The following is a 27271-nucleotide window of genomic DNA, read 5'->3' as shown; positions in this document are numbered from 1 at the left end:
GCGTCAATATATACCTTGATGTTGCAGAAAAAAGACCATATATTTTTTTAACCGATTTCCGAACTCTAAATGGGTGAATTTTGGCGAATTAAACGCCTTTCTATTATTCGCTCTCGGAGCGATGACGTCACAATGTGACGTCACATCGGGAAGCAATCCGCCATTTTCTCAAACACATTACAAACACCGTGTCAAATCAACTCTGTTATTTTCCGTTTTTTCGACTGTTTTCCGTACCTTGGAGACATCATGCCTCGTCAGTGTGTTGTCGGAGGGTGTAACAACACGAACAGGGACGGATTCAAGTTGCACCAGTGGCCCAAAGATGCGAAAGTGGCAAGAAATTGGACGTTTGTTCCGCACACTTTACCGACGAAAGCTATGCTACGACAGAGATGGCAAGAATGTGTGGATAACCTGCAACACTCAAAGCAGATGCATTTCCAACTGGACTGGACAGATCAGCTTTCAGGAAAAGAGAGCGGATGAGGGTATGTCTACAGAATATATTAATTGATGAAAACTGGGCTGTCTGCACTCTCAAAGTGCATGTTGTTGCCAAATGTATTTCATATGCTGTAAACCTAGTTCATAAACAAACACATACCAATCGTTGGTTAGAAGGTGATCGCCGAATTCGTCCTCGCTTTCTCCCGTGTCGCTGGCTGTCGTGTCGTTTTCGTCGGTTTTGCTTGCATACGGTTTAAACCGATATGGCTCAATAGCTTCAGTTTCTTCTTCAATTTCGTTTTCGCTACCTGCCTCCACACTACAACCACCCGTTTCAATACATGCCTAATCTGTTGAATCGCTTAAGCCGCTGAAATCCGAGTCTGAATCCGAGCTAATGTTGCTATAACTTGCTGTTCTATCCGCCATGTTTGTTTGTATCGGCATCACTATGTGACGTCACAGGAAAATGGACGGGTGTATATAACGATGGTTAAAATCAGGCATTTTGAAGCTTTTTTTTAGGGATATTGCGTGATGGGTAAAATTTTGAAAAAAACTTCGAAAAATAAAATAAGCCACTGGGAACTGATTTTTAATGGTTTTAACCCTTCTGAAATTGTGATAATGTTCCCCTTTAATTGAACAATATTGCAGTCCACAACACAACATTTGTCAATATAAACAACTATAAAAAAAACATATAGTTGCATATTACTTGCAGATACAGTCTCCAAGGCAGAAGCATACTATAAGAGTCCACTAACAAACATGCCTGAATCATTAACTTACTGCGTCATGATTCATAAGCCTAACTTAATAAATGATTGCGATCACTCGGTGCCGCCAAAAACACTAATTACCACTCCATTCCAAATTAAAGACAGCATACGTTTTTTTTTTATAAGGCTCGTGTTTTTCATACCTGTCATTATTCACTTGACCAAGCCTTTTCCAACATTTCACACTACAAAATAATAAAAGTGTGTATTATGATTCTTGTTGATATCGTATCAGATTAATATCGGTATCGGCCAATACTCAGGGCTCCAATATCAGTATTGTGTCGGAAGTGTAGTTGTATTGGTAAACCCCTACTAGATGGAAATTAAGTGGATGCTGATGTGTGAATGAGACACCTTGCTGTGTTTAAGGTTGTGTAGGAGTGTTTTCCTTCCCTCTTATTGTGCATCAAAACAGTGAACTCAACAGTTCGGTGGTCAATTAGAATTCAGTTACGAAAAACAAAGTCCTTACGGGGGGTGTTCTTCTGCATCTTGTGGAGGGCCCTCAGCAGCCCACGGTAGCCCTCGTAGCTCTTGTCATTCTGGGTGTACAACAGGATCTTCTTGGCATCATTGAAGAGTCGGGAGATTCTGGAAACACACCCAATCCCAGTGAGAAATACACAAACAGTCAAATTCTTAATGAATATTCAATTGAGTAAAGGGTCGGTTTGCAATATTTACACGGCTGCCTTGAGGGCGCAAAGGTTTCAAAGTGTTGTTAGCATGATACTCGCCCTCTTCCTGCTTTTAGCACATAATAACGTAAACTATGCCTACAGAACACGGCCACACGCGCATTAGCTTTGTGTGTTGTCAGTTGATGATAGCGATTTGGCAGAGTTTAGCGACTAATGTTAGCTATAATTGAATCATTTTATCGTTAAAATGTCATGTTAATTTAACTAATTCGAGTAATGACTTGTGATAATCATCAACATTAATCCAAATTCAAAAGTGTGATTAATTTGATTAAAACATTTTTACCATTTGGCAGCACAGATTTGTTGGTTTAAAAAATGTAACTGTGCGCAAGTTGCAAACAGACCCTGTAATTAATCAATAAATCAATTAATTATCAATTCTTAATTGAAATTGAAACATTACACAAACATGCCACAGCAATTTAATAATGTATCAAATACATAGCATTTACAAAGATACAGCTAAATATGTTTACCGGAAATATTAGAACTTTCAGGATGAAGCAATAACATATTGTAAAATAATGATCTCATTACTACTTTTAAATCGAAATAGACTGTTGATTTGGTTTATTACACACAAAACAATGATCAAGCTACTGTATAAATGTAAAAGAAGGTTATATTTCTCACTCACATCGAATCGTTAAAGTTGCCCACAACCCCGGGGCTCTCTCCAGGGGTTGGGTTCCGGAAGCAGGGGTTGTTGGCATTACAGATGATTCCTTGTACCCAAGGCAGCGTGCCCGCTGAAGGCATGGCCTTGTTAGGGAAATGGCCTGTGAAGTTTGGCATAAAACGCCATGATTAGTTTTTTTGGTATGAATTTCATCAAGATATTGAAGAAATGTATGAGCCTCGTTTAAAGGGTAGGACGTTGAAAAATAATTTAATCATGAAAACAAACTTCCTATAGCAAAAGCCATTCTGCTCTTGTTATACAGTATATTGTTCACACTGTTTGTAATACATCTTCACAACAGGTAACATATATATTGCCTTTTCTCTTTCACTGCACGTTTTAATGCAAAATGACAAATTCTAAATGTTTTTGCTGAACTGGAATCTATTCAAACCAATGAATTGTTTGTGTAGGAATATTTATACAAAAAAGTCTGACTGTTTTATCCCACATATATGGCCTTGACTTTACAATTGGAAGGACAGTTATCAGCTAACTTTATAGCTGCTGCAATTTACTGAGGTAGCTACCATCTTGCTGAACTACTTCTTCGACTTCCAATACACTTTTTCTTCAGTAATATATCTCCGATGTAACTTGGATCCCATGAGTAAAATTGCAGTTTGATTTGAACTATATAACATCAGTTTATCAAAAGGCCATACACATCTGAAAGTTGTAAGTCCATTGAGTTGGGATGTGGCTTAAGCTGTAGAACGAGTTCAGCTGTTTGCATTTTCCTAAAGATCTCACCATGTGTCCCAGTAGTCCAAGCAAATATTGACAAATCCAAAAGATCCCTTTGTGATAACATGCAAAGAATGACTCACATGTTGGTTTTCCAAGAAAATGCGCAAACTACAGTATGTCTCAACTTTATACACAGAAAACTCTTACAAGAAATAGTAAAAATTGCATATACTGTAGACAATTTGCATCCCCAGAAAAGAAAATATTTAAATGTCTGAATCGACTGTAAAAATAAATGTATGTATGAAACCAAGTGTCATACACATTGCTCTGATTGCATGGTTAATAAACTGGTTAAATTACATTAAGCACTACATTTTTTGCCTGTCGCTGCTCACTAAAATTACATTTTACAATAAAATGTATTATCCATCCATTTTCTACCGCTTGTCCCTCTCGTGATTGTGGGGGTGGCTGGTACACCCGACTTATTGTATATATATATATATATATATATATATATATATATATATATTTTTTTTTTTTTACATATTTGTGTTACACTTTATACCAACTATAATTTAACAACATTTTGGGGGAAAAATATATTTAAAAAATAAGCCCCAAAATATTTCCCCTCCAGGTAATTCCCTGTTTGAATTTTTATAAGAATAAATAAGTCTCTGGGGTTTAACTCAGTCCTGTTACACTGACATATTATCACCTTTCTAAATTTTTAACATTTAACAAGTCACGTGGGCCACAGGACGTTGCATCATTCAGAACCACGGCAGGCCATAGGAAAGCCAAAAATATTTTCACTCATGTATATATGTATATATATTAATAAGCGGTAGAAAATGGATGGATGGATGGATATTTGTACATATATATATGTACATATACCGGTACATATATATGCATATACATACTGTATATACATACATATATGCATATATATATATATATATATACACAGTATATACACATATATATTTACATATGTATATATATATATATATATATATATATATATATATATATATATATATATATATATATATATATATATTTATTTATATATACACACACACAAACAAACATACACACATATACAGAAAAAAAATCAGTGAACTTAAATTTGATATACGTACATATTATGTATACATACATATATACATTTACATATATACACATATACATGCCCACATCTATATATAAAATTATGTTTGAAGTTATTAGTTTATTTCTAAAATACAATTATTTCTTCAATCACTGTAATGTGTTTTGTGTCACATACCATTATCATACATGACATGTATTTGCTCATTTTATTTTAAAACTCACTCCTGTTACTCAAATGAGTCATCTTCAGCTTAGAAAACGTGTCAAAAAATTAAATAAAGTAGCTTCTGATGGACTAACACACATTTTGCCTAACCTACTCAGTGGCCTAGTGTTTAGAGTGTCCGCCCTGAGATCGGTAGGTTGTGAGTCCAAACCCCGGCCAAGTCATACCAGGTATTGGGGGTTAAATCACCAAAAATGATTTGCGGGCGCGGCACCGCTCCTGCCCACTGCTCCCCTCACCTCCCAAGGGGTGAACAAGGGGATGGGTCAAATGCAGAGGACAAATTTCACCACACCTAGTGTGTGTGTGACAATCATTGGTACTTTAACTTTAACTTTGAGTAGTGTATCATGCGCAATATCAGATTTATTGTTGAAAAAATACTGAAATTTAAGTTTTGTCGAGAGAGGTACAACAGGCTGGTGGCACCGATTTGATAGAGTGGCCCATATACAAAAGAGGTAATGTAATATTCAACTTTTAGTAATTGATGCTATGTGTACTAAATGTTGAGCAAAGATGTAATCACTATCAAAAATGATTTTATTGTTGTTTTTTCCCCCGTGTTTCATCTTACATTCATGCTGCTCGTAGGGTGGATAGTGTATCCGAACTGAGATGAGGATGAAGAAGATGAAGAGAGGCCAGATTATCTCAATCAGCAGCTGAATCTGAGACAAGAAACAAACAAAAAAGAGAAATTAGCTTCAACCTCTCACTGTAGATAAGAAATTCACAGAACTGTCATTGTTATGTATTTTTTTCATTTAGACTCTGGTCATCTTAAATGCTGTAGACACAAAAAGAAGTGTATGTGTGCGAGCAGAGGGGGTCTGTCAAGAGTAAACCCAGCATGAGACTAAGTGATACAGTATATGGGTTAATAAGGGAAGACAGCGAGGGAAGTCTGCCGGGTTTAGAAGACACTGCTGCCCATCTGTTCCATATGGCTTTTCTAAGTCTGAACCAGCATGGCAGACATGCACTGAACACGGTGGTGGGGGCAGAATAAAGACCTTCTTTCTGACAGCCCACTGTATCTCTTTGTTGGAATCAACTGGACTGAATAACGAGGCAGCAACTGTGCCACCGCCGTCACTTCGGGGACGGTTCCTTCTTGATGGAGGGATAAAGGATGGCATTGTATGCAAATTAAACATCTTGTTTAAACACAGGGTGGGCTCTGTGCTTCGGCCCACAGCTGAATTTGATTGAGATAGCTGTGAGTGGACGACAGGTTGCTCAAGATGTTGACTGGACAATGGAGACTGTGTAATTGTCTTGTCACATTGTCGAATGACTCATAACATATCATCTGCGGATTTTTTTTAAATCGGTGCAATCTTTACGGGTTGCGTAGCTCGAACTAGGCCTGGGCCGATAAAACATTTTGCTGGACGATATATTGACCTACAAATCATTGCCAATAAACACTATAATTGACAACAAATTCACCACTGATGTAATGATAATACATAACAATATTTTACTTATATAAGTATATATAATATATAATGCTTTTCAAATGCAATAAACATGTATTTTGCATATATTTTAACTGGAATGTAAACTTTCAGATTTCCAAGTTAAACTAAAAAACTAATAATAGAAATTAAATATACTCTGTCAGAAATATGTTACACTTGAATAAAAATCAAGACCAAAATAAATAAAAAAGTTTCGGTCTTTGTTAAGGAGAGGGTGGAAGACCCTCAAATATTCTACATGTAAAGCGACTTTGGGTACTTAGAAAAGCGCTATATAAATCCCGGTTATTATTATTATTATTATTGAATATACACAGCCAAAACAATTCATAAAATGGCAAAATAAAGTTATTGTGTCCAAAATCATTATTAATAAATGCAAATTGGGTGATCGGTTCTTAATAGATGAAAAAAAAAATATCTGTCCTGTCCAGCCACTTAGTCAAATCATATGTCTTCCAGAAAGCTAAGATAAGAACAAGCTTAAAAAGTAGATGTGTTTCTGTCAGGGGGGTTCAACTGTGGAACAGCTTGGATGATTCCTCAAAATGTTCCAGGTCCATTCACACATTTAAAAAACATTTTAAGACCAATGTCTTGGAAAAATATATCACTCTTGAATCAACACAGTAGTTAATACTATGATCAATGTTAATTAAAATACTAAATGTGGGATATAAATAATAATGGAAGTATAATTGTTTGTATATAGTATATAAATTGGTACAAAGGTTTAACACACGTATAAGGATATTTCACATGCCTTTACTGTGTATATAATTGAACAGTGTTCATATTGTGTATAATGTGTATTTATAATATGTTGTACAAAAGACATTTCATAATTTCCGGAAGTTCATCTTGTACTTGACATTGTTTATAGGGTTAGGCGCTATAAGTGTTCAACTTCAGCCTAAACCCTTTCGGTCTGCAACATTTTCATTTTCAATCTATGAATGTACAACTGTTTGTTTATTTTGTTGACCATTGACCGAAGGATAAAACTTTACTATATTGTTGATGTAGATGCCCATATCTGCTGTACAGATTTAATTTAGAAAAGAGAAATTTTGGATATTTCTCTTGGCGCCTTATTTTTTATTTCACTTTATTAAATGTTTGGGTAGCATTTTATTAAACAAAACCAGTTTTCTCTTAAGTAATATAGAATAGTGGTCCCCAACCACTGTTCTATACTATATCTATATACTATATAATACTATATATACTATACCGGTCCGTGGATCGATTGGTACCGGGCCGCACAAGAAATTAAAAAAAAAAAAAAAAAAAAATATATATATATATATATATATATATATATATATATATATATATATATATATATATATATTTTTTTTTTATTTTTTTTTTTTTTTAATTTTTTTTTTTTTTTTATTTTTTATTTTTTTATTTTATTAAATCAACATAAAAAACACAAGATACACTTACAATTAGTGCACCAACCCAAAAAACCTCCCTCCCCCATTTACAATCATTCACACAAAAGGGTTGTTTCTTTCTGTTATTAATATTTCTGGTTCCTACATTATATATCAATATAGATCAATATAGTCTGCAGGGATACAGTCCATAAGCACACATGATTGTATTTTTTTATGACAAAAAAAACAAAAACAAAAAAAAAATACAATAATTTACTCCCCCCCCCCCCCGGTCCGTGGGACAAATCTTCCAGCGTTGACCGGTCCGCAGTTACAAAAAGGTTGGGGACCACTGATGTAGAACATATATCAGAGCTGTTTATCTATTTCATGGAAGAATGTAGTTAATCATAGAACTGGCACCCAATGTTTTTAAAAAAAAGTATTGATTTTGAATCGAGAATCGTTTTGAATAGTGAATCGATTCTGTATCGAATGGTTACGCCCAAGAATCGAATCGAATCGTGTGGTGCACAAAGATTCACAGCCCTAATGTTGACTGTGAATACTGTATCTTATCTGTTTACACAGTAATGTGTTTATACAAGTTTAGATTGGGGTATGACATTTCTTAATAAGAAAATACGTTAGTCGCTTGTTTTTATGTTAGCAATCAGGATAGCGAGCAAGCTAATGCTAGTCCTTCCAGCTGCTGAAACATACGCTAAAGGGTGACCAGTCTTGTAACCCCTAACAATACATGCACAATGCAATAATCGAAGCTGGAAAAGATGCAGAATTTATCTCAATTTATTGTCCGGTTAATTGACTTATTGAATATCGGCCCAGGACTAGCAAAAACATAAAATTATGCAACATTTCTGTATTACCCATCTTCAGATTAAACAATTACTGATTAAACATAAAAAAGCATAATATAACAGGTGGTAAAAATCTAATAAATACATTAAAATAGACTGATATCCATGATAATTAGCTCCAGCAAACGTCAGACCTGTAGTCTCTTGTGAGATAGTTGAGGGATAAAGTTAAGCCTGGGCCTATAATCAATAAGTCAATTAATCGAACGATAAATGAAAATTAACTCAATAAATCCTAAAGTTTGTCGTTTGTTTTCATTGTATCTTGCTTCAAAACAGGGTGCAAGAGCGTTCACTCCATGCATCGCTCTCAGCATCTATTCCTTTAAAGGGGAACATTATCACCAGACCTATGTAAGCGTCAATATATACCTTGATGTTGCAGAAAAAAGACCATATATTTTTTTAACCGATTTCCGAACTCTTAATGGGTGAATTTTGGCGAATTAAACGCCTTTCGCTCTCGGAGCGATGATTTTGTGACGTCACATCGGGAAGCAATCCGCCATTTTCTCAAACACCGAGTCAAATTAGCTCTGTTATTTTCCGTTCTTTCGACTGTTTTCCGTACCTTGGAGACATGCCTCGTCGGTGTGTTGTCGGAGGGTGTAACAACACGAACAGGGACGGATTAAAGTTGCACCAGTGGCCCAAAGATGCGAAAGTGGCAAGAAATTGGACGTTTGTTCCGCACACTTTACCGACGAAAGCTATGCTACGACAGAGATGGCAAGAATGTGTGGATATCCTGTGACACTCAAAGCAGATGCATTTCCAACGATAAAGTCAAAGAAATCTGCCGCCAGACCGCCATTGAATCTGCCGGAGTGTGTGAGCAATTCAGGGACAAAGGGCCTCGGTAGCACGGCAAGCAATGGCGGCAGTTTGTTCCCGCAGACGAGCGAGCTAAACCCCCTGGATGTCTTGGCTCACACCGTCCCGAAGATGATCAAGAGAAGAATATCGACCCTAGCTTCCCTGGCCTGCTGACATGAGGGTATGTCTACAGAATATATTAATTGATGAATATTGGGCTGTCTGCACTCTCAAAGTGCATGTTGTTGCCAAATGTATTTCATAAGCTGTAAACCTAGTTCATAGTTGTTAGTTTCCTTTAATGCCAAACAAACACATACCAATCGTTGGTTAGAAGGCGATCGCCGAATTCGTCCTCGCTTTCTCCCGTGTCGCTGGCTGTCGTGTCGTTTTCGTCGGTTTCGCTTGCATACGGTTCAAACCGATATGGCTCAATAGCTTCAGTTTCTTCTTCAATTTCGTTTTCGCTACCCGCCTCCACACTACAACCATCCGTTTCAATACATGCGTGATCTGTTGAATCGCTTAAGCCGCTGAAATCCGAGTCTGAATCCGAGCTAATGTCGCTATATCTTGCTGTTCTTTCCGCCATGTTTGTTTGTATTCACTATGTGACGTCACAGGAAAATGGACGGGTGTATATAACGATGGTTATAATCAGGCACTTTGAAGCTTTTTTAGGGATATTGTGTGATGGGTAAAATTTGAAACAAACTTCGAAAAATATAATAAGCCACTGGGAACTGATTTTTAATGGTTTTAACCATTCTGAAATTGTGATAATGTTCCCCTTTAAATGGCAGTATTAAACTGAGTGAACCCTCTTGTCAGTCTTCCACAATATGCTAGCTTTCCGACAGCGACAGGGGGCCTCGCTAGTCGTTGCAAGTCGCCATTTGCTTGTGAGAAGCATTGCATGATAACAAAAATTAGGAGGAAAAAATATGATCGCAAAGCCAAATGTCCCGAATATTTATGAGCGAGATTAGCCGATAAACACGGACAAACGAGCGAGCATGCCACATTTTCTGGAAAGTGATGGCAAAAAAAGACCCACCTGACCCAGTTTTTCCAACTAGGGGAAAAACATGTTCATTATTCATTGAAGTGCATTTTTTTTGCTAATAGAGATTCGGAGTAGGGCTGCAGGTTAGGATTATTTTACTAATTGAGTAATCAACTGATTAGCTTGTTCAATTGATCAAGTAACACATTTAATAGCCTCAATGGGTATTTTAGGGAAAATAGTTTAAATAAACAATTTTTCTGCTTGCCATAACCTTCAATTTTTTTTAATAAATACACTTCTTCAACATAGAATTTGCACTTTAAAGATGTGTGCATTATCAAAAAATAAATAAATATCCACTGTTCGCTGCCACGCCGATCACGCCACCCACGCACCACCGCTCTCATTTGCGCTCCCATTCATTGGCCGTGCGGAAACTATGTTAGTGTATTTAAAGTTCCGGAAACTCCATGTGGTCTGGTTACACTCATTACCTGATTAATTGACGTAACAGAATACAAATTTAAGCCTTTCTCTAATCGAATTAATCATTTCAATCCTTACTGCGTGTCCATTTTGTTTTTGTTTGTTTACTTATTTATGAGTTATTGACCTTTCAATTACAAGGGTAAAAAACACTAATGCAAAATTAAAGGTTTGAAAGGTTTATCTGCGTTATAATTATTATATATTATGCTAACATTAGTGCTTAAATTGGTGTGTGAATAACGCTGAGAAAAATATAATTTATTGGCAATAATTTTTGGGACAATAAATCGTCCTTGGTAAAGCATATGTAAAGTTAAGTGTGTAATGTCTACAACTGCAAAAAACACATTGAGCACACTCCTCCGACTTACAGTCTGTCGTCTTCGGTACGTGAAGTTTTTCCAAAGAAGTAAGCCCAGTTGAGTGGAGACCGCCATGGCGCCGTCTCCCCAAACTCACTGAGCACGCTCCAGCTCCTCACTGCAAAGCCACAAAAACAAGCAAGAGTTGGTGGTTGAAGCTTAAAACTGGAGCGAAAACAATTCAGTAACCCGATAAATCAGTAGAAGTCATTCAGAACGGAATAATTAAATACAAAAAAGGCTCGCTGAGGAAAATACAATGTTGTCAAAAAGACAAGACAACAGATTCACCTATCAAATTTGACACCAGCAAGCCAGACAGTTGTGCGTGCGAGACAGAACTCGAGTGAAGCAAGCAGCCGAGCACGGCAAATTTGAACATCTTTCAAGTCCACGGCGTCCAAAGGTCACATGACAGTACAACAAGGGGGGACAAGTGTAAAGAACAATCTGTTTACATACTGCCAGAGTACTCTGCAAACATTTAAAAGTCACATTTTCACACCTTGTTAATAGCTATAATAGTAAAGTCGTTCTATAGAAATGTAAACATCAAAGCATCACTCATCTTACTTCATAATGGTGATTTCATCAGTGGTTTGTTTTATTCCATTATCAAAAAAAAGTATTTCCCTGGACAAGTCCAACATACACTGCATATTCTGATGCATTTAAATGTGTATTTTTTTTATTTATAAATAACTGTTCCTGTTAATGAGGCCCACTTTGTCATCAGTGTGTGAATGTAGAAAATAGTGTCAAAGCGCTTTGAGTTCCTTAAAAAGGTAGAAAAACGCTATACAAGTACAACCCATTTACCATTCACTTTGTGAGATACAGCGGGTTGGATGCGACACACAGCAGCAAAACCATGTCCAGGGCAAAAAGATGTTCAAACATGGCAGAGAAAAATAGCGTGTTGATTATTTGCTTGAGGGCTAATCCAATCATTAGTCTGCTTCTATTGGTACTACAAAACATCTCCTCTAATATAAACTCCTTAATATTTCATCATCGTCTCCACTAAAACTAATTCATATCATCAAAGGCGTAAGTTGAGGTTTTGGTAGCTGTATCGATTTTCTGCTTGAAAGCAAAGTAGACTGACAAACATTTTCACTGTTGCAATACAAAGCAACAGGATGAGCAAACAACACAATGACCCATGGGCGTAGGCAATTTACATCTGTTTTCTCTGAGTCATTCAGTTTAATGGCAGCTCTCACAGCAATTATTTCACCATCTATTTATTATATTGTGTATACTTAACTGAATAACACATCATTTTACATTAAACAGCAGAAAAGGTGATTGGACCACAACAAAGAAAATGCCTAATTCATAAGCATTTCATTTTTTTGTTGTTGTTCTAAAAATGTATTTTACCTAGTAATGGAATGATAATCGGTCTATTAATAATAACCCGTGGTAAGTATTACCGTTTAAAATTGTATTCATTGTAAAACAATGTAGAAAAAAATACAGATTCTTAAAGAACCAGCTAACACACTAATTTATGTTAGGTACCAATCGTATATATGGAAACACTGGTATTTGTGCCTTTTATAGAATGTGTAGACACATTTTTAAAGTATATATATATATATATATATATATATATATATATATATATATATATATATATATATATATATATATATATATATATATATATATATATATATATATATATATATATATTAGGGGTGTGGGAAAAAATCGATTCAAATTCGAATCACGATTCTCACAATTTGCGATTCAGAATCGATTGTCAATTTTAAAAAATCAATTTATTTTTATTTTTATTTATTACTTTTTTTTTTTCAATTTTTTTTTCTTTTTTTTTAAAATTAATTAATCCAACAAAACAATACACATCAATATCATAACAATGCAATCCAATTCCAAAACCAAACCCGACCCAGCAACACTCAGAACTGCAATAAACAGAGCAATTGAGAGGAGACACAAACACGACACAGAACAAACCAAAAGCAGTGAAACAAAAATGAATATTATCAACAACAGTATCAATATTAGTTACAATTTCAACATAGCAGTGATTAAAAATCCCTCATTGACATTATCATTAGACATTTATAAAAAAAAACAAAAAACAATAGTGTCACAGTGGCTTACACTTGCATCACATCTCATAAGCTTGACAACACACTGTGTCCAATATTTTCACAAAGATAAAATAAGTCATATTTTTGGTTAATTTATTAGTTAAAACAAACTTACATTATTGCAATCAGTTGATAAAACATTGTCCTTTATAATTATAAAAGCTTTGTACAAAAATCTACTACTCTGCTTGCATGTCAGCAGACTGGGGTAGATCCTGCTGAAATCCTATGTATTGAATGAATAGAGAATCGTTTTGAATCAGGAAAATATCGTTTTTGAATCGAGAATCGCGTTGAATCGAAAAAAATCCATTTTGAATCGAATCGTGGCCCCAAGAATCGATATTGAATCGGATCATGGGACACCCAAAGATTCACAGCCCTAATATATATATATATATATATATATATATATATATATATATATATATATATATATATATTTTTTTTTTTGTTGTTGTTGTTGTTGTTGTTGCTGCTTTTATTTATTTATTAGATGTCTTTTACTGAATATGCACAAGCACTGTTTTTAATAGTATGTAGCCGGGCTCCAGTGCGACTTATATATGTTTTTTTCCTTTTTTATTATGCATTTTCGGCAGGTGCGACTTATACTCCGGTGCGACTTATACTCCGAAAATTACGGTAATAATGCCTTGTATACTGTATTTCGTTTGTTTTATGTGCTGTATGTGAATGTATGTCTACTTGGACATTGGAGTTAGCTTGCTTAAATGCCAGCATTAATACAAGCTCCATTAAAGTTTTAAAAATAAAACATAGTTAAACGATTTCAGTGTGTGTATACATCCTTTTTGAACACATTCAACAATCCCATCACAGAACCTATAGATTTTCCCGAACGAAAATGACCTCAAACCTATAAAAGCCCTTGCCACATCACGCTTCAAAGATGCATATTAAGGATATTCTACATTTTTTGGCCTAAATTAAGCATTTTTTTAAAAACAATGGTTAAATGGACAAGTGGTAGAAAATGAATGGATGGATGGATGGACTAAAAATATCAATACTAGCGTAGTATTGGCCAATAGATGACACCAAATCAATCAGAGAGAGCGATTCAGTACCGTGGCCACTGATTGGCTCAGCCTCAGCTAGAACCACTATGAGGGTGTTATTTTATGTCTAGAGGGCTTTCATAATGTTAAAAACGGTATTTAGAAAATGTAGAAGATGAACTGTTTTTGTATGCTCTGGCTACGGAAATATTAGATTTATATTCATACTTCTCGTAAATTAATTTACCAGGGTCAGACGTGGACCCAATTAACAGCAATAAACAACAGTTTATTTTATACACTCAAAAAATTATACAGTACTTTATACAATTGCAGCTCTTCTAAACCAAATATTATCTGATCATGCAACAAGATATGTTGCCATGATTTCGGATTTCAAAGCAAGTTATCCATCAGTTTGTTAGTTATTAAATGCATGGGCAGTTTTGTTATAAGACCATGAGGTGATAATACATTGATGTTCAGTTACAAGTAACCCCCTGAAGGCAGCCATAACTGTGATGTGGCCATCAATGCAATTAGTTTTGAAACCCTTCATCTAATGCAGGGGTGTCAAACTCGTTTTCATTGAGGGCCGCATCACAGTTATGGATGCTCCCCGAGGGCCGTTTGTTCCAGTGAATATATATGAATTTTAATGTATAATCTCCTTATGATATTATTACACAAACCCCTATGCATTTGATTACTAATATTTTTTTATGTACACATTGATGGATAAAGTACTTGCTTTTAAAATCATTAGTCAGGGGACCAAGCATTTTATTCTTAACAACAAATATTTGGAATATATGTTAATATAGGGGTGTTCATACCTTTTCACTAAAGACTGCAAACTAAAAAGTCTAAGTATGCATCTGCCAGATTAAATAAATAAATGATAAATGGGTTGTACTTGTATAGCGCTTTTCTACCTTCAAGGTACTCAAAGCGCTTTGACACTACTTCCACATTTACCCATTCACACAAACATTCACACACTGATGGAGGGAGCTGCCATGCAAGGCGCTAACCAGCACCCATATATTTTCACTTTGTAAAAGCATGCTCAAAACAGACATTACTTATATATTTTAAGAAACAACTTTGTGTCAGCTTTCTAATATATGTGGCAATTGTACTACTATTAATTATTACAGGGGTAAATAAAAAACAGTAAAAATGTACAAAAAAGAGCAAAAAAAAACGTAACGTAATGAGAAAAAGCTGAAATTTTGAAATTAATAACTAATAATAATTAGGGCTGCAACTAACAACTAATTTGATAATCGATTAATCTGTCGATTATTACTTCGATTAATCGATTAATAATCGGATAAAAGAGACAAACTCCATTTCTATCCTTTCCAGTATTTTATTGGGAAAAAAACCAGCATACTGGTACCATACTTATTTTGATTATTGTTTCTCAGCTGTTTGTAAATGTTGCGGTTTATAAATAAAGGTTTGTAAAAAAAATAAAAAAAATAAAAATAAAAAATAAAATTAAAAAAGTAGCCTCTGCGCATGTGCATAGCATAGATCCAATGAATCGATGACTAAATTAATCGCCAACTATTTTTATAATCGATTTAATCGATTAGTTGTTGCAGCCCTAATAATAATACACTTTATTACTCATAACACAAAGTTGACCCTCACTTCTGTCTTTAAGTATATATGTCTGTTTTTATCTTTTTTTTCACAAAATAAAACAATTTCAAAATGGTCCTCACATACTTTGACTTTTCAGTATGCGAGCCTTGGTGGAATGTTATTAGTATCAAATTGTCAGCTTTTTTGTCATCACGTCACAAATTCTTGCGGTTGCGTCACAAATGTGGTCTGTCACATAATTTAATGTGACCCGCCATGTCATTCAATGTGGTATGTCACATCATTTAAAGTAGCCCGCCATGTCATTCAATGTGGTACGTCACATCATTTAATGTGGTCTGTCACATCAATTAATGTGGCCTGCCATATTTTTCAATGTGATTTGCCACAGCATTTAATGTGATCTGTCACGTAATTTAAATTGACCCAACATGCCATTCAATGTGGTCCGTCACGTAGGGCTGCAACAACTAATCGATTAAATCGATTATAAAAATAGTTGGCGATTAATTTAGTCATCGATTCGTTGGATGTATGCTATGCGCATGCGCAGAGGCTACTTTTATTTTTTTTAATAAACCTTTATTTATAAACTGTAACATTTACAAACAGCTGAGAAACAATAATCAAAATAAGTATGGTGCCAGTATGCTGTTTTTCTTCCAATAAAATACTGGAAAGGATAGAAATGTAGTTTGTCTCTTTTATCCGATTATTAATCGATTAATCGAAGTAATAACCAACAGATTAATCGATGATCAGATTAGTTGTTAGTTGCAGCCCTACCGCCACGCCATTCAATGTGGTCCATCACATCATTTAAGGGGCCACATCATTCAAAGTGGTCCGCCACATCATTTTAGATCTGTCAAGTCAATTAATGTGGCCCTCTTAGGACAGCCATAGTTATCATGTGGCCCTCAATAAAAACGAGTTTGACACCCCTGATCTAAACCATCACCACATCAGTGCATGTTGACTTTATTATTATTATTATTACCCACTATATTTTCCATCCACTATGCCATACAATACATTGTGATGAAGGACCTCTTCAGCACCTTCATGTGGCGAGGCACAAAACATTACATCATCTTTGTTTGCCCGGGGATTTGGAGTCCATCGAAATTTAAAGAATTGTTTTTACATCAACGTACTTTTTGATTTAAAAAAAAAGTCACTCGTCAAACACCGAGTGACTGTCATGTCATTCATGCAAACATTAGACGTCTTTGTTTTGAAATACGGGGCTTTATCGGACACGAATGGTGCAGAGCTAGAGCGCCCCTAGTGGTGACTAAGCCGAACGTCTAATTTTACACTTGTTTACCATCAATTGCAGAACACGTGTTATGTCACATTTAATCGAGCAAGTTCAGTCAGTCCATTCTTTCAAGCAATGCCATGGAGTAACAGTTTATTTAGGCCATCTCCCAAATCACAAATGTGGATGCATTTTTCGCCTCATCCTTTAAAAAAACAAAACACTGCATGAACGTGACCGTTTTCAATGACAGTAATATAAGAGCCGCAGTGCTCTGCAACATGAATCATTGCACTTTCCATAGCAAAACAATAACAAAGACAAAATGTTTTTAATACATATTGCTTTGATCCGAGGTAACAATCGGTCATTCAGCATCTCCCTGTAATTAACCCACGCATGCGTCATCGGCCACAGTAAACGACGCCTTTCGCTTTAAAAATGTTTGAAGCGCATTAACCACCACCGACATCGACCTAATCCAGCAAAAACATTTAAAATCAAGCCAATGCAAAAGTTTCTTCCTTCTAATTTGACATTTTTCTAGATGTTTACGAGCCATTTTATTTTGAAAGCCTCATACCGGATATTAGCAATATTTCATTGTCTACCACTTGATGGAGAGCTAAGCTATTGACATCACACAATGATAACAAAGAAAACATTACAGATTTGAACATTAATGTCACCCCTTAAAAAACTATGTCACTGTCATGTCGATTCAGCATGATGTAATTCGTCCAAAGACGCTTCGCAGCAAAACATAATTTCGACAATTATCGCTCAAAAACCAACAAAATGCGCATCACCAATAACAAAAATGTGAAATGTGAAAACATACATATATTTTACTGTGATATACAGGCATTTTAACTACAATCACACCCAAATTAAAACACACTAACCTTTGTTTTGAATATTGAATATCCTATTTCCGTTTTCATTAATAAAATGACTCTTCCGAAGGAATAAAAAAGTGAAGAAAAACGGCGGCACCTCCTCCTCCGTAGCGGCGCTCTGCAGTTGAGTGTCTTGAGTCAAAGCAAACACTTTCTCACCCCCAGCAGGTTTTTATACCCCGGCTTGATGCGGAGAAGCGAGCGGCATCAGAGGTAACTATCGGTCACCACGAGCTGCCTCTCGCCCATATAAGGAGCGCACGTGCCCAGTCAAAACATCTCTTAAAGGGCCAGCGTCCCCTTCCTGGCGCCTCAATCGCTTCATTTGCAGCGCTCTCCGGAGGTGCAGGGGTTAATTAGGCAGGCTACATGCGAGAGAATTATAATTATTATTATATTATATAATTGTTATTTTTCAACTCGAGTTTTTTTCTAAACAAGCGAATTTTGCATATAATTCACTATCCTTATGTGAGACAAACGCATGTTTTTCTTTTTTTATGTATTCATACTTGCCAACCCTCCCGAATTTTCCGGGAGACTCCCGAAATTCAGCGCCTCTCCCGAAAACCTCCCGGGACAAATATTCTCCCGAAAATCTCCCTATTTTCAGCCGGAGCTGGAGGCCACGCCCCCTCCAGCTCAATGTGGACCTGAGTGAGGACAGCCTTTTTTCATGACAGGAGGACAACAGGGTGACAAGAACTAAATCATCCAGACTAGAGATTACATACATTGTATTATTATTATATATATTATTATTATTATTATATATTATTATATTATTTATCTTACCTAAAAATAAATATATTTATTAATTAAAACAAAAATTAAAAAAAATAAATTTTTACTATATTTTGCTAAAAACATCAACATTTATTGTATTTTTATTTTTATTTTTTCTGACTCCTTATTACGTCCAGCCATAGAATTATACAATAAAATAAACATATTTGAAATAATTAATTTTAAATTATCATAATAATTCATTTAAAATTACCATATTTAATTATTAAATAATTGCTTGTTTATCAACAACTTTAGCATTTTATTCATTACATTTTGAAGCTCTCAGAAGCCAAGTTATGTTATATTCCTTAAGATTTATTTATGCAAGTTTGAAGTATCAATTATCTAAACACAGTTTTGTTTGCATATTTTCAGGATGTATATATATATATATATATATATATATATGAAATACTTGACTTGGTGAATTCTAGCTGTCAATATACTCCTCCTCTCTTAACCACGCCCCCAACTACGCCCGGCCCCACCCCGACCACGCCCCCCACCTCCCGAAATCGGAGGTCTCAAGGTTGGCAAGTATGTTCTAACTAGAGATGTCCGATAATGGCTTCTTTTTTTTTGCCGATATCCGATATTCCTTGCCCAACTCTTAATTACCGATTCCAATATCAACCGATACATATATATACAGTCGTGGAATTAACACATTATTATGCCTAGTTTTGTTGTGATGCCCTGCTAGATGCATTAAACCAGGGGTCACCAACCTTTTTGAAACCAAGAGCTACTTCTTGGGTACTGATTAATGCGAAGGGCTACCAGTTTCCATCCATCCATTTTCTACCGCTTATTCCCTTTGGGGTCGCGGGGGCGTTGGAGCCTATCTCAGCTACAATCGGGCGGAAGGCGGTGTACACCCTGGACAAGTCGCCATCTCATCGCAGGGGCTACCAGTTTGATACACACTTAAATAAAGTGCCAGAAATAGCCAATTTGCTCAATTTACCTTTAACTCTATGTTATTATTAATAATTAATGATATTTATCTTTGTGGAAACACTGATCATCTTAATGATTTCTCACAATAAATATATATAGAAACAGATAAATATAAATATGCAACACTTTATTTTTATATTTTCTCTAAGTGCACATTTTTCAAATTGAACATTTTCAAATGATCACTTCTAAGACAGTCTTGTGAAATCACAATATCCCATTTTAACGAGCTAGCCACTAACATTTTTTAACAAATCATGAATTACTTTGCACCATGTTTGTACAAATAACTCATGTAAAATACAAAAGTCAACTCTCAAATTTTTAAATAAATCATGTCACACTTTGAACTGGACACCAAATCTGTTATCTGTTTCTTTGTCAGTTAGTGAAGACCAAATCTTTAAAATATTTTCTTGGATTTTCAAATTCTATTTGAGTTTTGTCTCTCTTAGAATTAAAAATGTCGAGCAAAGCGAGACCAGCTTGCTAGTAAATAAATAAAATAAAAAAAAATAGAGGCAGCACACTGGTAAGTGCTGCTATTTGAGCTATTTTTAGAACAGGCCAGCGGGCGATTCATCTGGTCCTTACGGGCTACCTGGTGCCCGCGGGCACCGCGTTGGTGACCCCTGCATTAAACAATGTTACAAGGTTTTCCAAAATAAATCAACTCAACTTATGGAAAAAAATGCCAACATGGCACTGCCATATTTATTATTGAAGTCACAAAGTGCATTATTTTTTTTTAACATGCCTCAAAACAGCAGCTTGGAATTTGGGACATGCTCTCCCTGAGATATTTTGATTGATTGATTGAGACTTTTATTAGTAGATTGCACAGTGAAGCACATATTCCGTATAATTGACCACTAAATGGTAACACCCCAATAAGTTTTTCAACTTGTTTAAGTCGGGGTCCACTTAAATTGATTCATGATACAGATATATACTATTTTCATAATACAGTCATCACACAAGATAATCATCACAGTATATAAATTGAATTATTTACATTATTTACAATCCGGGGTGTGGGATATGGAGGGGGGTGGGGGGGGGGGGGGGGGTGGTTAATGGTTACCTGAAAGGCGGCTGTTATAGGGTCATTACTCCTACTGGTGTGTTCGCTGGCAAATTTCTCCAAAATACACCCTGATTGGCCTGTAGATAAAACTGTTCCCAGGTTTTTGAGCATATAAATGACCTAAAACATTTTTAAAATGATCCTGAATGACATTCTGACAATAGAGTTGCTTTTGTGTCTAAATAATGTGGTCTTTTTTAAAGGGGAACAATATCACCAGACCTATGTAAGCGTCAATATATACCTTGATGTTGCAGAAAAAAGACCATATATTTTTTTATCCGATTTCCGAACTCTAAATGGGTGAATTTTGGCGAATTAAACGCCTTTCTATTATTCGCTCTCGGAAGCAATCCGCTCATCGGGAAGCAATCCGCCATTTTCTCAAACACCGAGTCAAATCAGCTCTGTTATTTTCCGTTTTTTCGACTGTTTTCCGTACCTTGGAGACATCATGCCTCGTCGGTGTGTTGTCGGAGGGTGTAACAACACGAACAGGGACGGATTCAAGTTGCACCAGTGGCCCAAAGATGCGAAAGTGGCAAGAAATTGGACGTTTGTTCCGCACACTTTACTGACGAAAGCTATGCTACGACAGAGATGGCAAGAATGTGTGGATATCCTGCGACACTCAAAGCAGATGCATTTCCAACGATAAAGTCAAAGAAATCTGCCGCCAGACCCCCATTGAATCTGCCGGAGTGTGTGAGCAATTCAGGGACAAAGGACCTCGGTAGCACGGCAAGCAATGGCGGCAGTTTGTTCCCGCAGACGAGCGAGCTAAACCCCCTGGATGTCTTGGCTCACACCGTCCCTTATGCCACCGAAGATGATCAAGAGAAGAATATCGACCCGAGCTTCCCTGGCCTGCTGACATCAACTCCAAAACTGGACAGTTCAGCTTTCAGGAAAAGAGCGTGGATGAGGGTATGTCTACAGAATTTATTAATTGATGAAAATTGGGCTGTCTGCACTCTCAAAGTGCATGTTGTTGCCAAATGTATTTCATATGCTGTAAACCTAGTTCATAGTTGTTAGTTTCCTTTAATGCCAAACAAACACATACCAATCGTTGGTTAGAAGGCGATCGCCGAATTCGTCCTTGCTTTCTCGCTTTGTCGGTTTTGCTTGCATACGGTTCAAACCGATATGGCTCAATAGCTTCAGTTTCTTCTTCAATTTCGTTTTTGCTACCTGCCTCCACACTACAACCATCCGTTTCAATACATTCGTAATCTGTTGAATCGCTTAAGCCGCTGAAATCCGAGTCTGAATCAGAGCTAATGTCGCTATAGCTTGCTGTTCTTTCCGCCATGTTTGTTTGTGTTGGCTTCACTATATGACGTCACAGGAAAATGGACGGGTGTTTATAACGATGGTTAAAATCAGGCACTTTGATTCTTTTTTTTTAGGGATATTGCGTGATGGGTAAAATTTTGAAAAAAACTTCGAAAAATATAATAAGCCACTGGGAACTGATTTTTAATGGTTTTAACCCTTCTGAAATTTTGATAATGTTCCCCTTTAAAATGTATTTAAATTAGGGAGGTGGGTAAAAGCCTGTAATTAATCATGATTATTCCAAACTCAAAAGTGTGATTAATCCCATAAAAAAAAAAATAATTAAAAGACGGCCAGCTGCCACGACATGTTATTCCACTGACTGGAGAACAATGCTTCAATATGGCACTGGGACAGCATGAGATATCCACTAAAAGCTAACGGGATTAATGGAGGAAAAGCCTTTTAGCTCGTCAGGGCAAAAAAATGTTGGCTTGTTTTTTTGTACAGCACAACATAATTTACACTCAGACAGTTTACACAAGCAAAAAAAACCAAAAATACCAAAGTCATGTGTTGTCTCCCACAAACTTCTGATACTTCTGCTCACTTATAGACCTTTTCCTCATTTGTTCTCGACATACTGACGTGTGTTAACTGTCTGTCCTCGTGTTTTCTTCCCCTGTGGCACGTTGGAGGAAGTAGTACAACCGTTGCACGCCATTGAAAAAAACAACAAAAAACTTTTAGCCTAGAGACTCTTGTCCACAAAAAGTCTCATATCCCGTTTTATGTTCTCTTCACCGTCACACTCACAAACAGACAAGCAAACAAACAAATACATGGGCGGAAAACGGCAAAAAAACCACACAATGCAGCACTGAGCAAAGTTGAATGAATGAATTAATTTATTCCGGCAGACATATATAGCAACACTTCATCACTCTTTGTAATTTGACAGACATGCAACGGCACCCACCGAAAAGGGATACTGGAAAAAAAACAAGAATGCTTATCCATGTCCCGCCCCTAATTTACAATCAACTTATATGTTGGTTATATATGTTGGTTATATAGTCCAAGTTTCAACAGCAGATTTAATGGGTACATGACAATTTCAGAACAACATATGCTGGAAAACACTTTATCAATAGCATTGACCGACCATGAGATTAGTTTCATCTTGCTTGGGTATCTTTTCGTCTTCTGAAGCCTTGTCTGGTGTGTTATGTCCCTTATTCCACAGTGAGCTCTTTTGCACCTGTGTCCCACAGTTGAGATAGTCCAAACAACTAGTCATGTTTTTGATAGTTTCCCAACAACACATTTTTTACCGCAAGGTTGAACACTCTTAGGCTAGAACAGTGGTTCTCAAATGGGGGTACACGTACCCCTGGGGGTACTTGAAGGTGTGCCAAGGGGTACGTGACATTTTTTTTAAATATTCAAAAATCCTTTATAAATATAAATAAAAAACAATCTTTTTTCCACATAGTTCAAGGAAGACCACTACAAATGAGCAATATTTTGCACTGTTATACAATTTAATAAATCAGAAACTGATGACATAGTGCCGTATTTTACTTCTTTATCTCTTTTTTTCAACCAAAAATGTTTTGCTCTGATTAGGGGGTACTTCAATTAAAAACATTTTCACAGGGGGTACATCACTGAAAAAAGGTTGAGAACCACTGGGCTAGAAGACAGTTTAATTTCTCCGCTCACATTGTCCCCCAGTTTCACCCCCGCTATAGATAACGTTTGAGGCTTGAATGTGGAATTTACTATGTTATGTTTGAATTTCAGGACACCCCTAAGTTCATGTGGATCATCTCTAAGTGAAAACAGACTCAGGTAGAGCCCTTTGTGAGGCCATAAACATAACTTGAAGGCTACTGTATTTGATTATATAATGTAGTTTAAAGGGGAACATTATCACCAGACCTATGTAAGCGTCAATATATACCTTGATGTTGCAGAAAAAAGACCATATATTTTTTTAACCGATTTCCGAACTCTAAATGGGTGAATTTTGGCGAATTAAACGCCTTTCTAATATTCGCTCTCGGAGCGATGACGTCACAATGTGATGTCGCATCAGGAAGCAATCCGCCATTTTCTCAAACACCGAGTCAAATCAGCTCTGTTATTTTCCGTTTTTTCGACTGTTTTCCGTACCTTGGAGACATCATGCCTCGTCGGTGTGTTGTCGGAGGGTGTAACAACACGAACAGGGTTTGGATTCAAGTTGCACCAGTGGCCCAAAGATGCAAAAGTGGCAAGAAATTGGACGTTTGTTCCGCACACTTTACCGACGAAAGCTATGCTACGACAGAGATGGCAAGAATGTGTGGATATCCTGCGACACTCAAAGCAGATGCATTTCCAACGATAAAGTCAAAGAAATCTGCTGCCAGACCCCCATTGAATCTGCCGGAGTGTGTGAGCAATTCAGGGACAAAGGACCTCGGTAGCACGGCAAGCAATGGCGGCAGTTTGTTCCCGCAGACGAGCGAGCTAAACCCCCTGGATGTCTTGGCTCACACCGTCCCGAAGATGATCAAGAGAAGAATATCGACCCTAGCTTCCCTGGCCTGCTGACATGAGGGTATGTCTACAGAATATATTAATTGATGAAAATTGGGCTGTCTGCACTCTCAAAGTGCATGTTGTTGCCAAATGTATTTCATATGCTGTAAACCTAGTTCATAGTTGTTAGTTTCCTTTAATGCCAAACAAACACATACCAATCGTTGGTTAGAAGGCGAGCGCCAAATCCGTCCTCGCTTTCTCCCGTGTCGCTGGCTGTCGTGTCCGTCGGTTTCGCTTGCATACGGTTCAAACCGATATGGCTCAATAGCTTCAGTTTCTTCTTCAATTTCGTTTTCGCTACCTGCCTCCACACTACAATCATCCGTTTCAATACATGCGTAATCTGTTGAATCGCTTAAGCCGCTGAAATCCGAGTCTGAATCCGAGCTAATGTCGCTATAGCTTGCTGTTCTTTCCGCCATGTTTGTTTGTGTTGGCATCACTATGTGACGTCACGGGAAAATGGACGGGTGGTTAAAATTAGGCACTTTGAAGCTTTTTTTAGGGATATTGCGTGATGGGTAAAATTTTGAAAAAAACTTTGAAAAATATAATAAGCCACTGGGAACTGATTTTTAATGGTTTTAACAATTCTGAAATTGTGATAATGTTCCCCTTTAAGAAAATGAGTAATTATGAACAGATAATTTGTATGAGCTATATATGGGGCATAATGTATAATTCTAATTGCCTTTTTGTCATGTCTGTGATCATGTTTTGTTTAGTTATGGTTTGCTTGGTTTTTGGACACTTTTTAGTTCTTGTCTTCACCTGGTTCACATCGTCATGTCACGCACCTGTCTCACATTTTCACATTTTGAGTCACGCACCTGTTTTCACTAACCATGTCATCACTATTTAAGCCTGTAGTATCCAGGCAGTCAGCCTGGTGACATCAGCCTGGTGACATCACTCTTGACACTCTGTTTCATGTTCATAGTCCATGCTGCCCTGTTCACGTCATCGCAAGTAAGTTTTGTTGATTAATGCCACAGTTAGTGTCTTTTGTTTTTTTGTCCATAGTTCTGCCTTTGTGCGAGTTTTTGTTTTTATAGCCAAGTTTTGTACTTCCGCCCTTGTTTATTCCTTTTTTGAGTGTTCAAATTAAATATGTATTTACCTTCACGCCATGTCCGGTCCAAATCATTTGCACCATGGGAAAACAAACCACGCCAAAGTCCAAGTCCTGACACTTTTTCTGGAGCTTAAATAGGGGTTCAATAGTGTCCCTATAGGTGTGCCCCCAAAGTTTAGCGAAATACTGTAAATGTGGCAATAAAAGAGCCAAGTAAATTGTTCTAAGTGAATTTTGATTCAGTAATTTCTGCATTTTCCACAAAATGAAAACACCCTTAGCCAATTTAGACTGTACTGCTTTCACATGTGGTTTCCAAGTCAGTAGAGCGTCTATCTTAACCCCCTTAAAGTTAGTGATGTTCTGCAATGAAAATTGAAAAATCTCCTTTTGATGTTGATTTTTGAAAAATGAATTGGTGTATTCAAAATAAAAATTGATTTTTAGAATGAATATCATGATTCACTCTGGTAATTATTTTATTTTTATGTTTCACTTTCATATACAGTATTTTAATATATGAGCGTATCTTTTTTCAGATTCAAATTGTATTTTTTTCTGTTTCAATTAGTGTTTCTGTCAAGACTAGGACCATGGCTTGGTTTGTTCTCCCGAGGTGCAAGTGATTTGGACCAGATGTGGCGTGAGGGTGAATACATGATTTATTTAAACACTATAACTACAAAAAAAAGTACAAAACGAAAAGCGCGCACAGTGGCGGAGAAACAACTTGGCTATGAAAACAAATAATTGCACAAAGGCAGAAACTATGAACAATTAAACAAGAACACTAACTGTGGTATTAAACAAAACTTACTTGGCATGGACAAAAGGAGCAGCATGAACGATGGACATGAAAAAAGTGTCAGGAATGTGCAGAGCAAAAATGTGGGATGTCGTCAGAACGACAAACTGAAAATAATTAACTTGAATACCAGCGCCCCCCGCGACCCCAAAGGGAATAAGCGGTAGAAAATGGATGGATGGACTATAGACATGATTAGTGAAAGCAGGTGCGTGACTCAAAACGTGAAACAGGTGCGTGACGTGACAGGTGAAAACTAATGGTTGCTATGGTGACAAAACAAAACAAAAGTGCACAAAAAGTCCAAAAACAAAACCGAACATGACTAAAACAAAACATGATCACACAGACATGACAGTTTCTCAGTTTCAAGTTTTTCTTTTTCAGAGTCAAATCTTTTTTTAACGCCCCAGATTGACTTTTTTACAGATTTTTGCATGAGGCACGTGCCTAAATCATTTCAACTCCACAGTTACCGTATTTTTCGGACTTTAAGTCAGTTTTTTTTCCATAGTTCGGCCGGGGGTGCGACTTATACTCAGGAGCAACTTATGTGTGAAATAATTAACACATTACCGTAAAATATCAAATAATATTATTTAGCTCATTCACGTAAGAGACTAGACATATAAGATTTCATCGGATTTAGCAATTAGGAGT

General features: G+C 36.5%; 1 protein-coding gene across 1 annotated transcript in view; it reads right to left on the bottom strand.

Moving 5' to 3' along the window:
- LOC133570122 (phospholipid-transporting ATPase ABCA1-like) overlaps positions 1-18174 on the bottom strand; it is a 76417-nt gene extending 58243 nt beyond the window's left edge. The window contains exons 1-5 of the mRNA XM_061922811.2: positions 18029-18174; positions 11101-11209; positions 5240-5333; positions 2577-2718; positions 1708-1826 (exon numbers count right to left, since the gene is read on the bottom strand). Of these exons, the coding sequence (XP_061778795.2) occupies positions 1708-1826; positions 2577-2718; positions 5240-5333; positions 11101-11166 (421 nt within the window). The 5' untranslated portion in view covers positions 11167-11209; positions 18029-18174. The remainder of the gene's footprint in view (positions 1-1707; positions 1827-2576; positions 2719-5239; positions 5334-11100; positions 11210-18028) is intronic.
- Between the last annotated feature and the right edge of the window lie 9097 nt (positions 18175-27271).

This window comes from Nerophis lumbriciformis, linkage group LG27, assembly GCF_033978685.3.
Source record: "Nerophis lumbriciformis linkage group LG27, RoL_Nlum_v2.1, whole genome shotgun sequence".
Taxonomy (NCBI): Eukaryota; Metazoa; Chordata; class Actinopteri; order Syngnathiformes; family Syngnathidae; genus Nerophis; species Nerophis lumbriciformis.
This window is presented reverse-complemented; position numbering and strand designations above follow the sequence as displayed.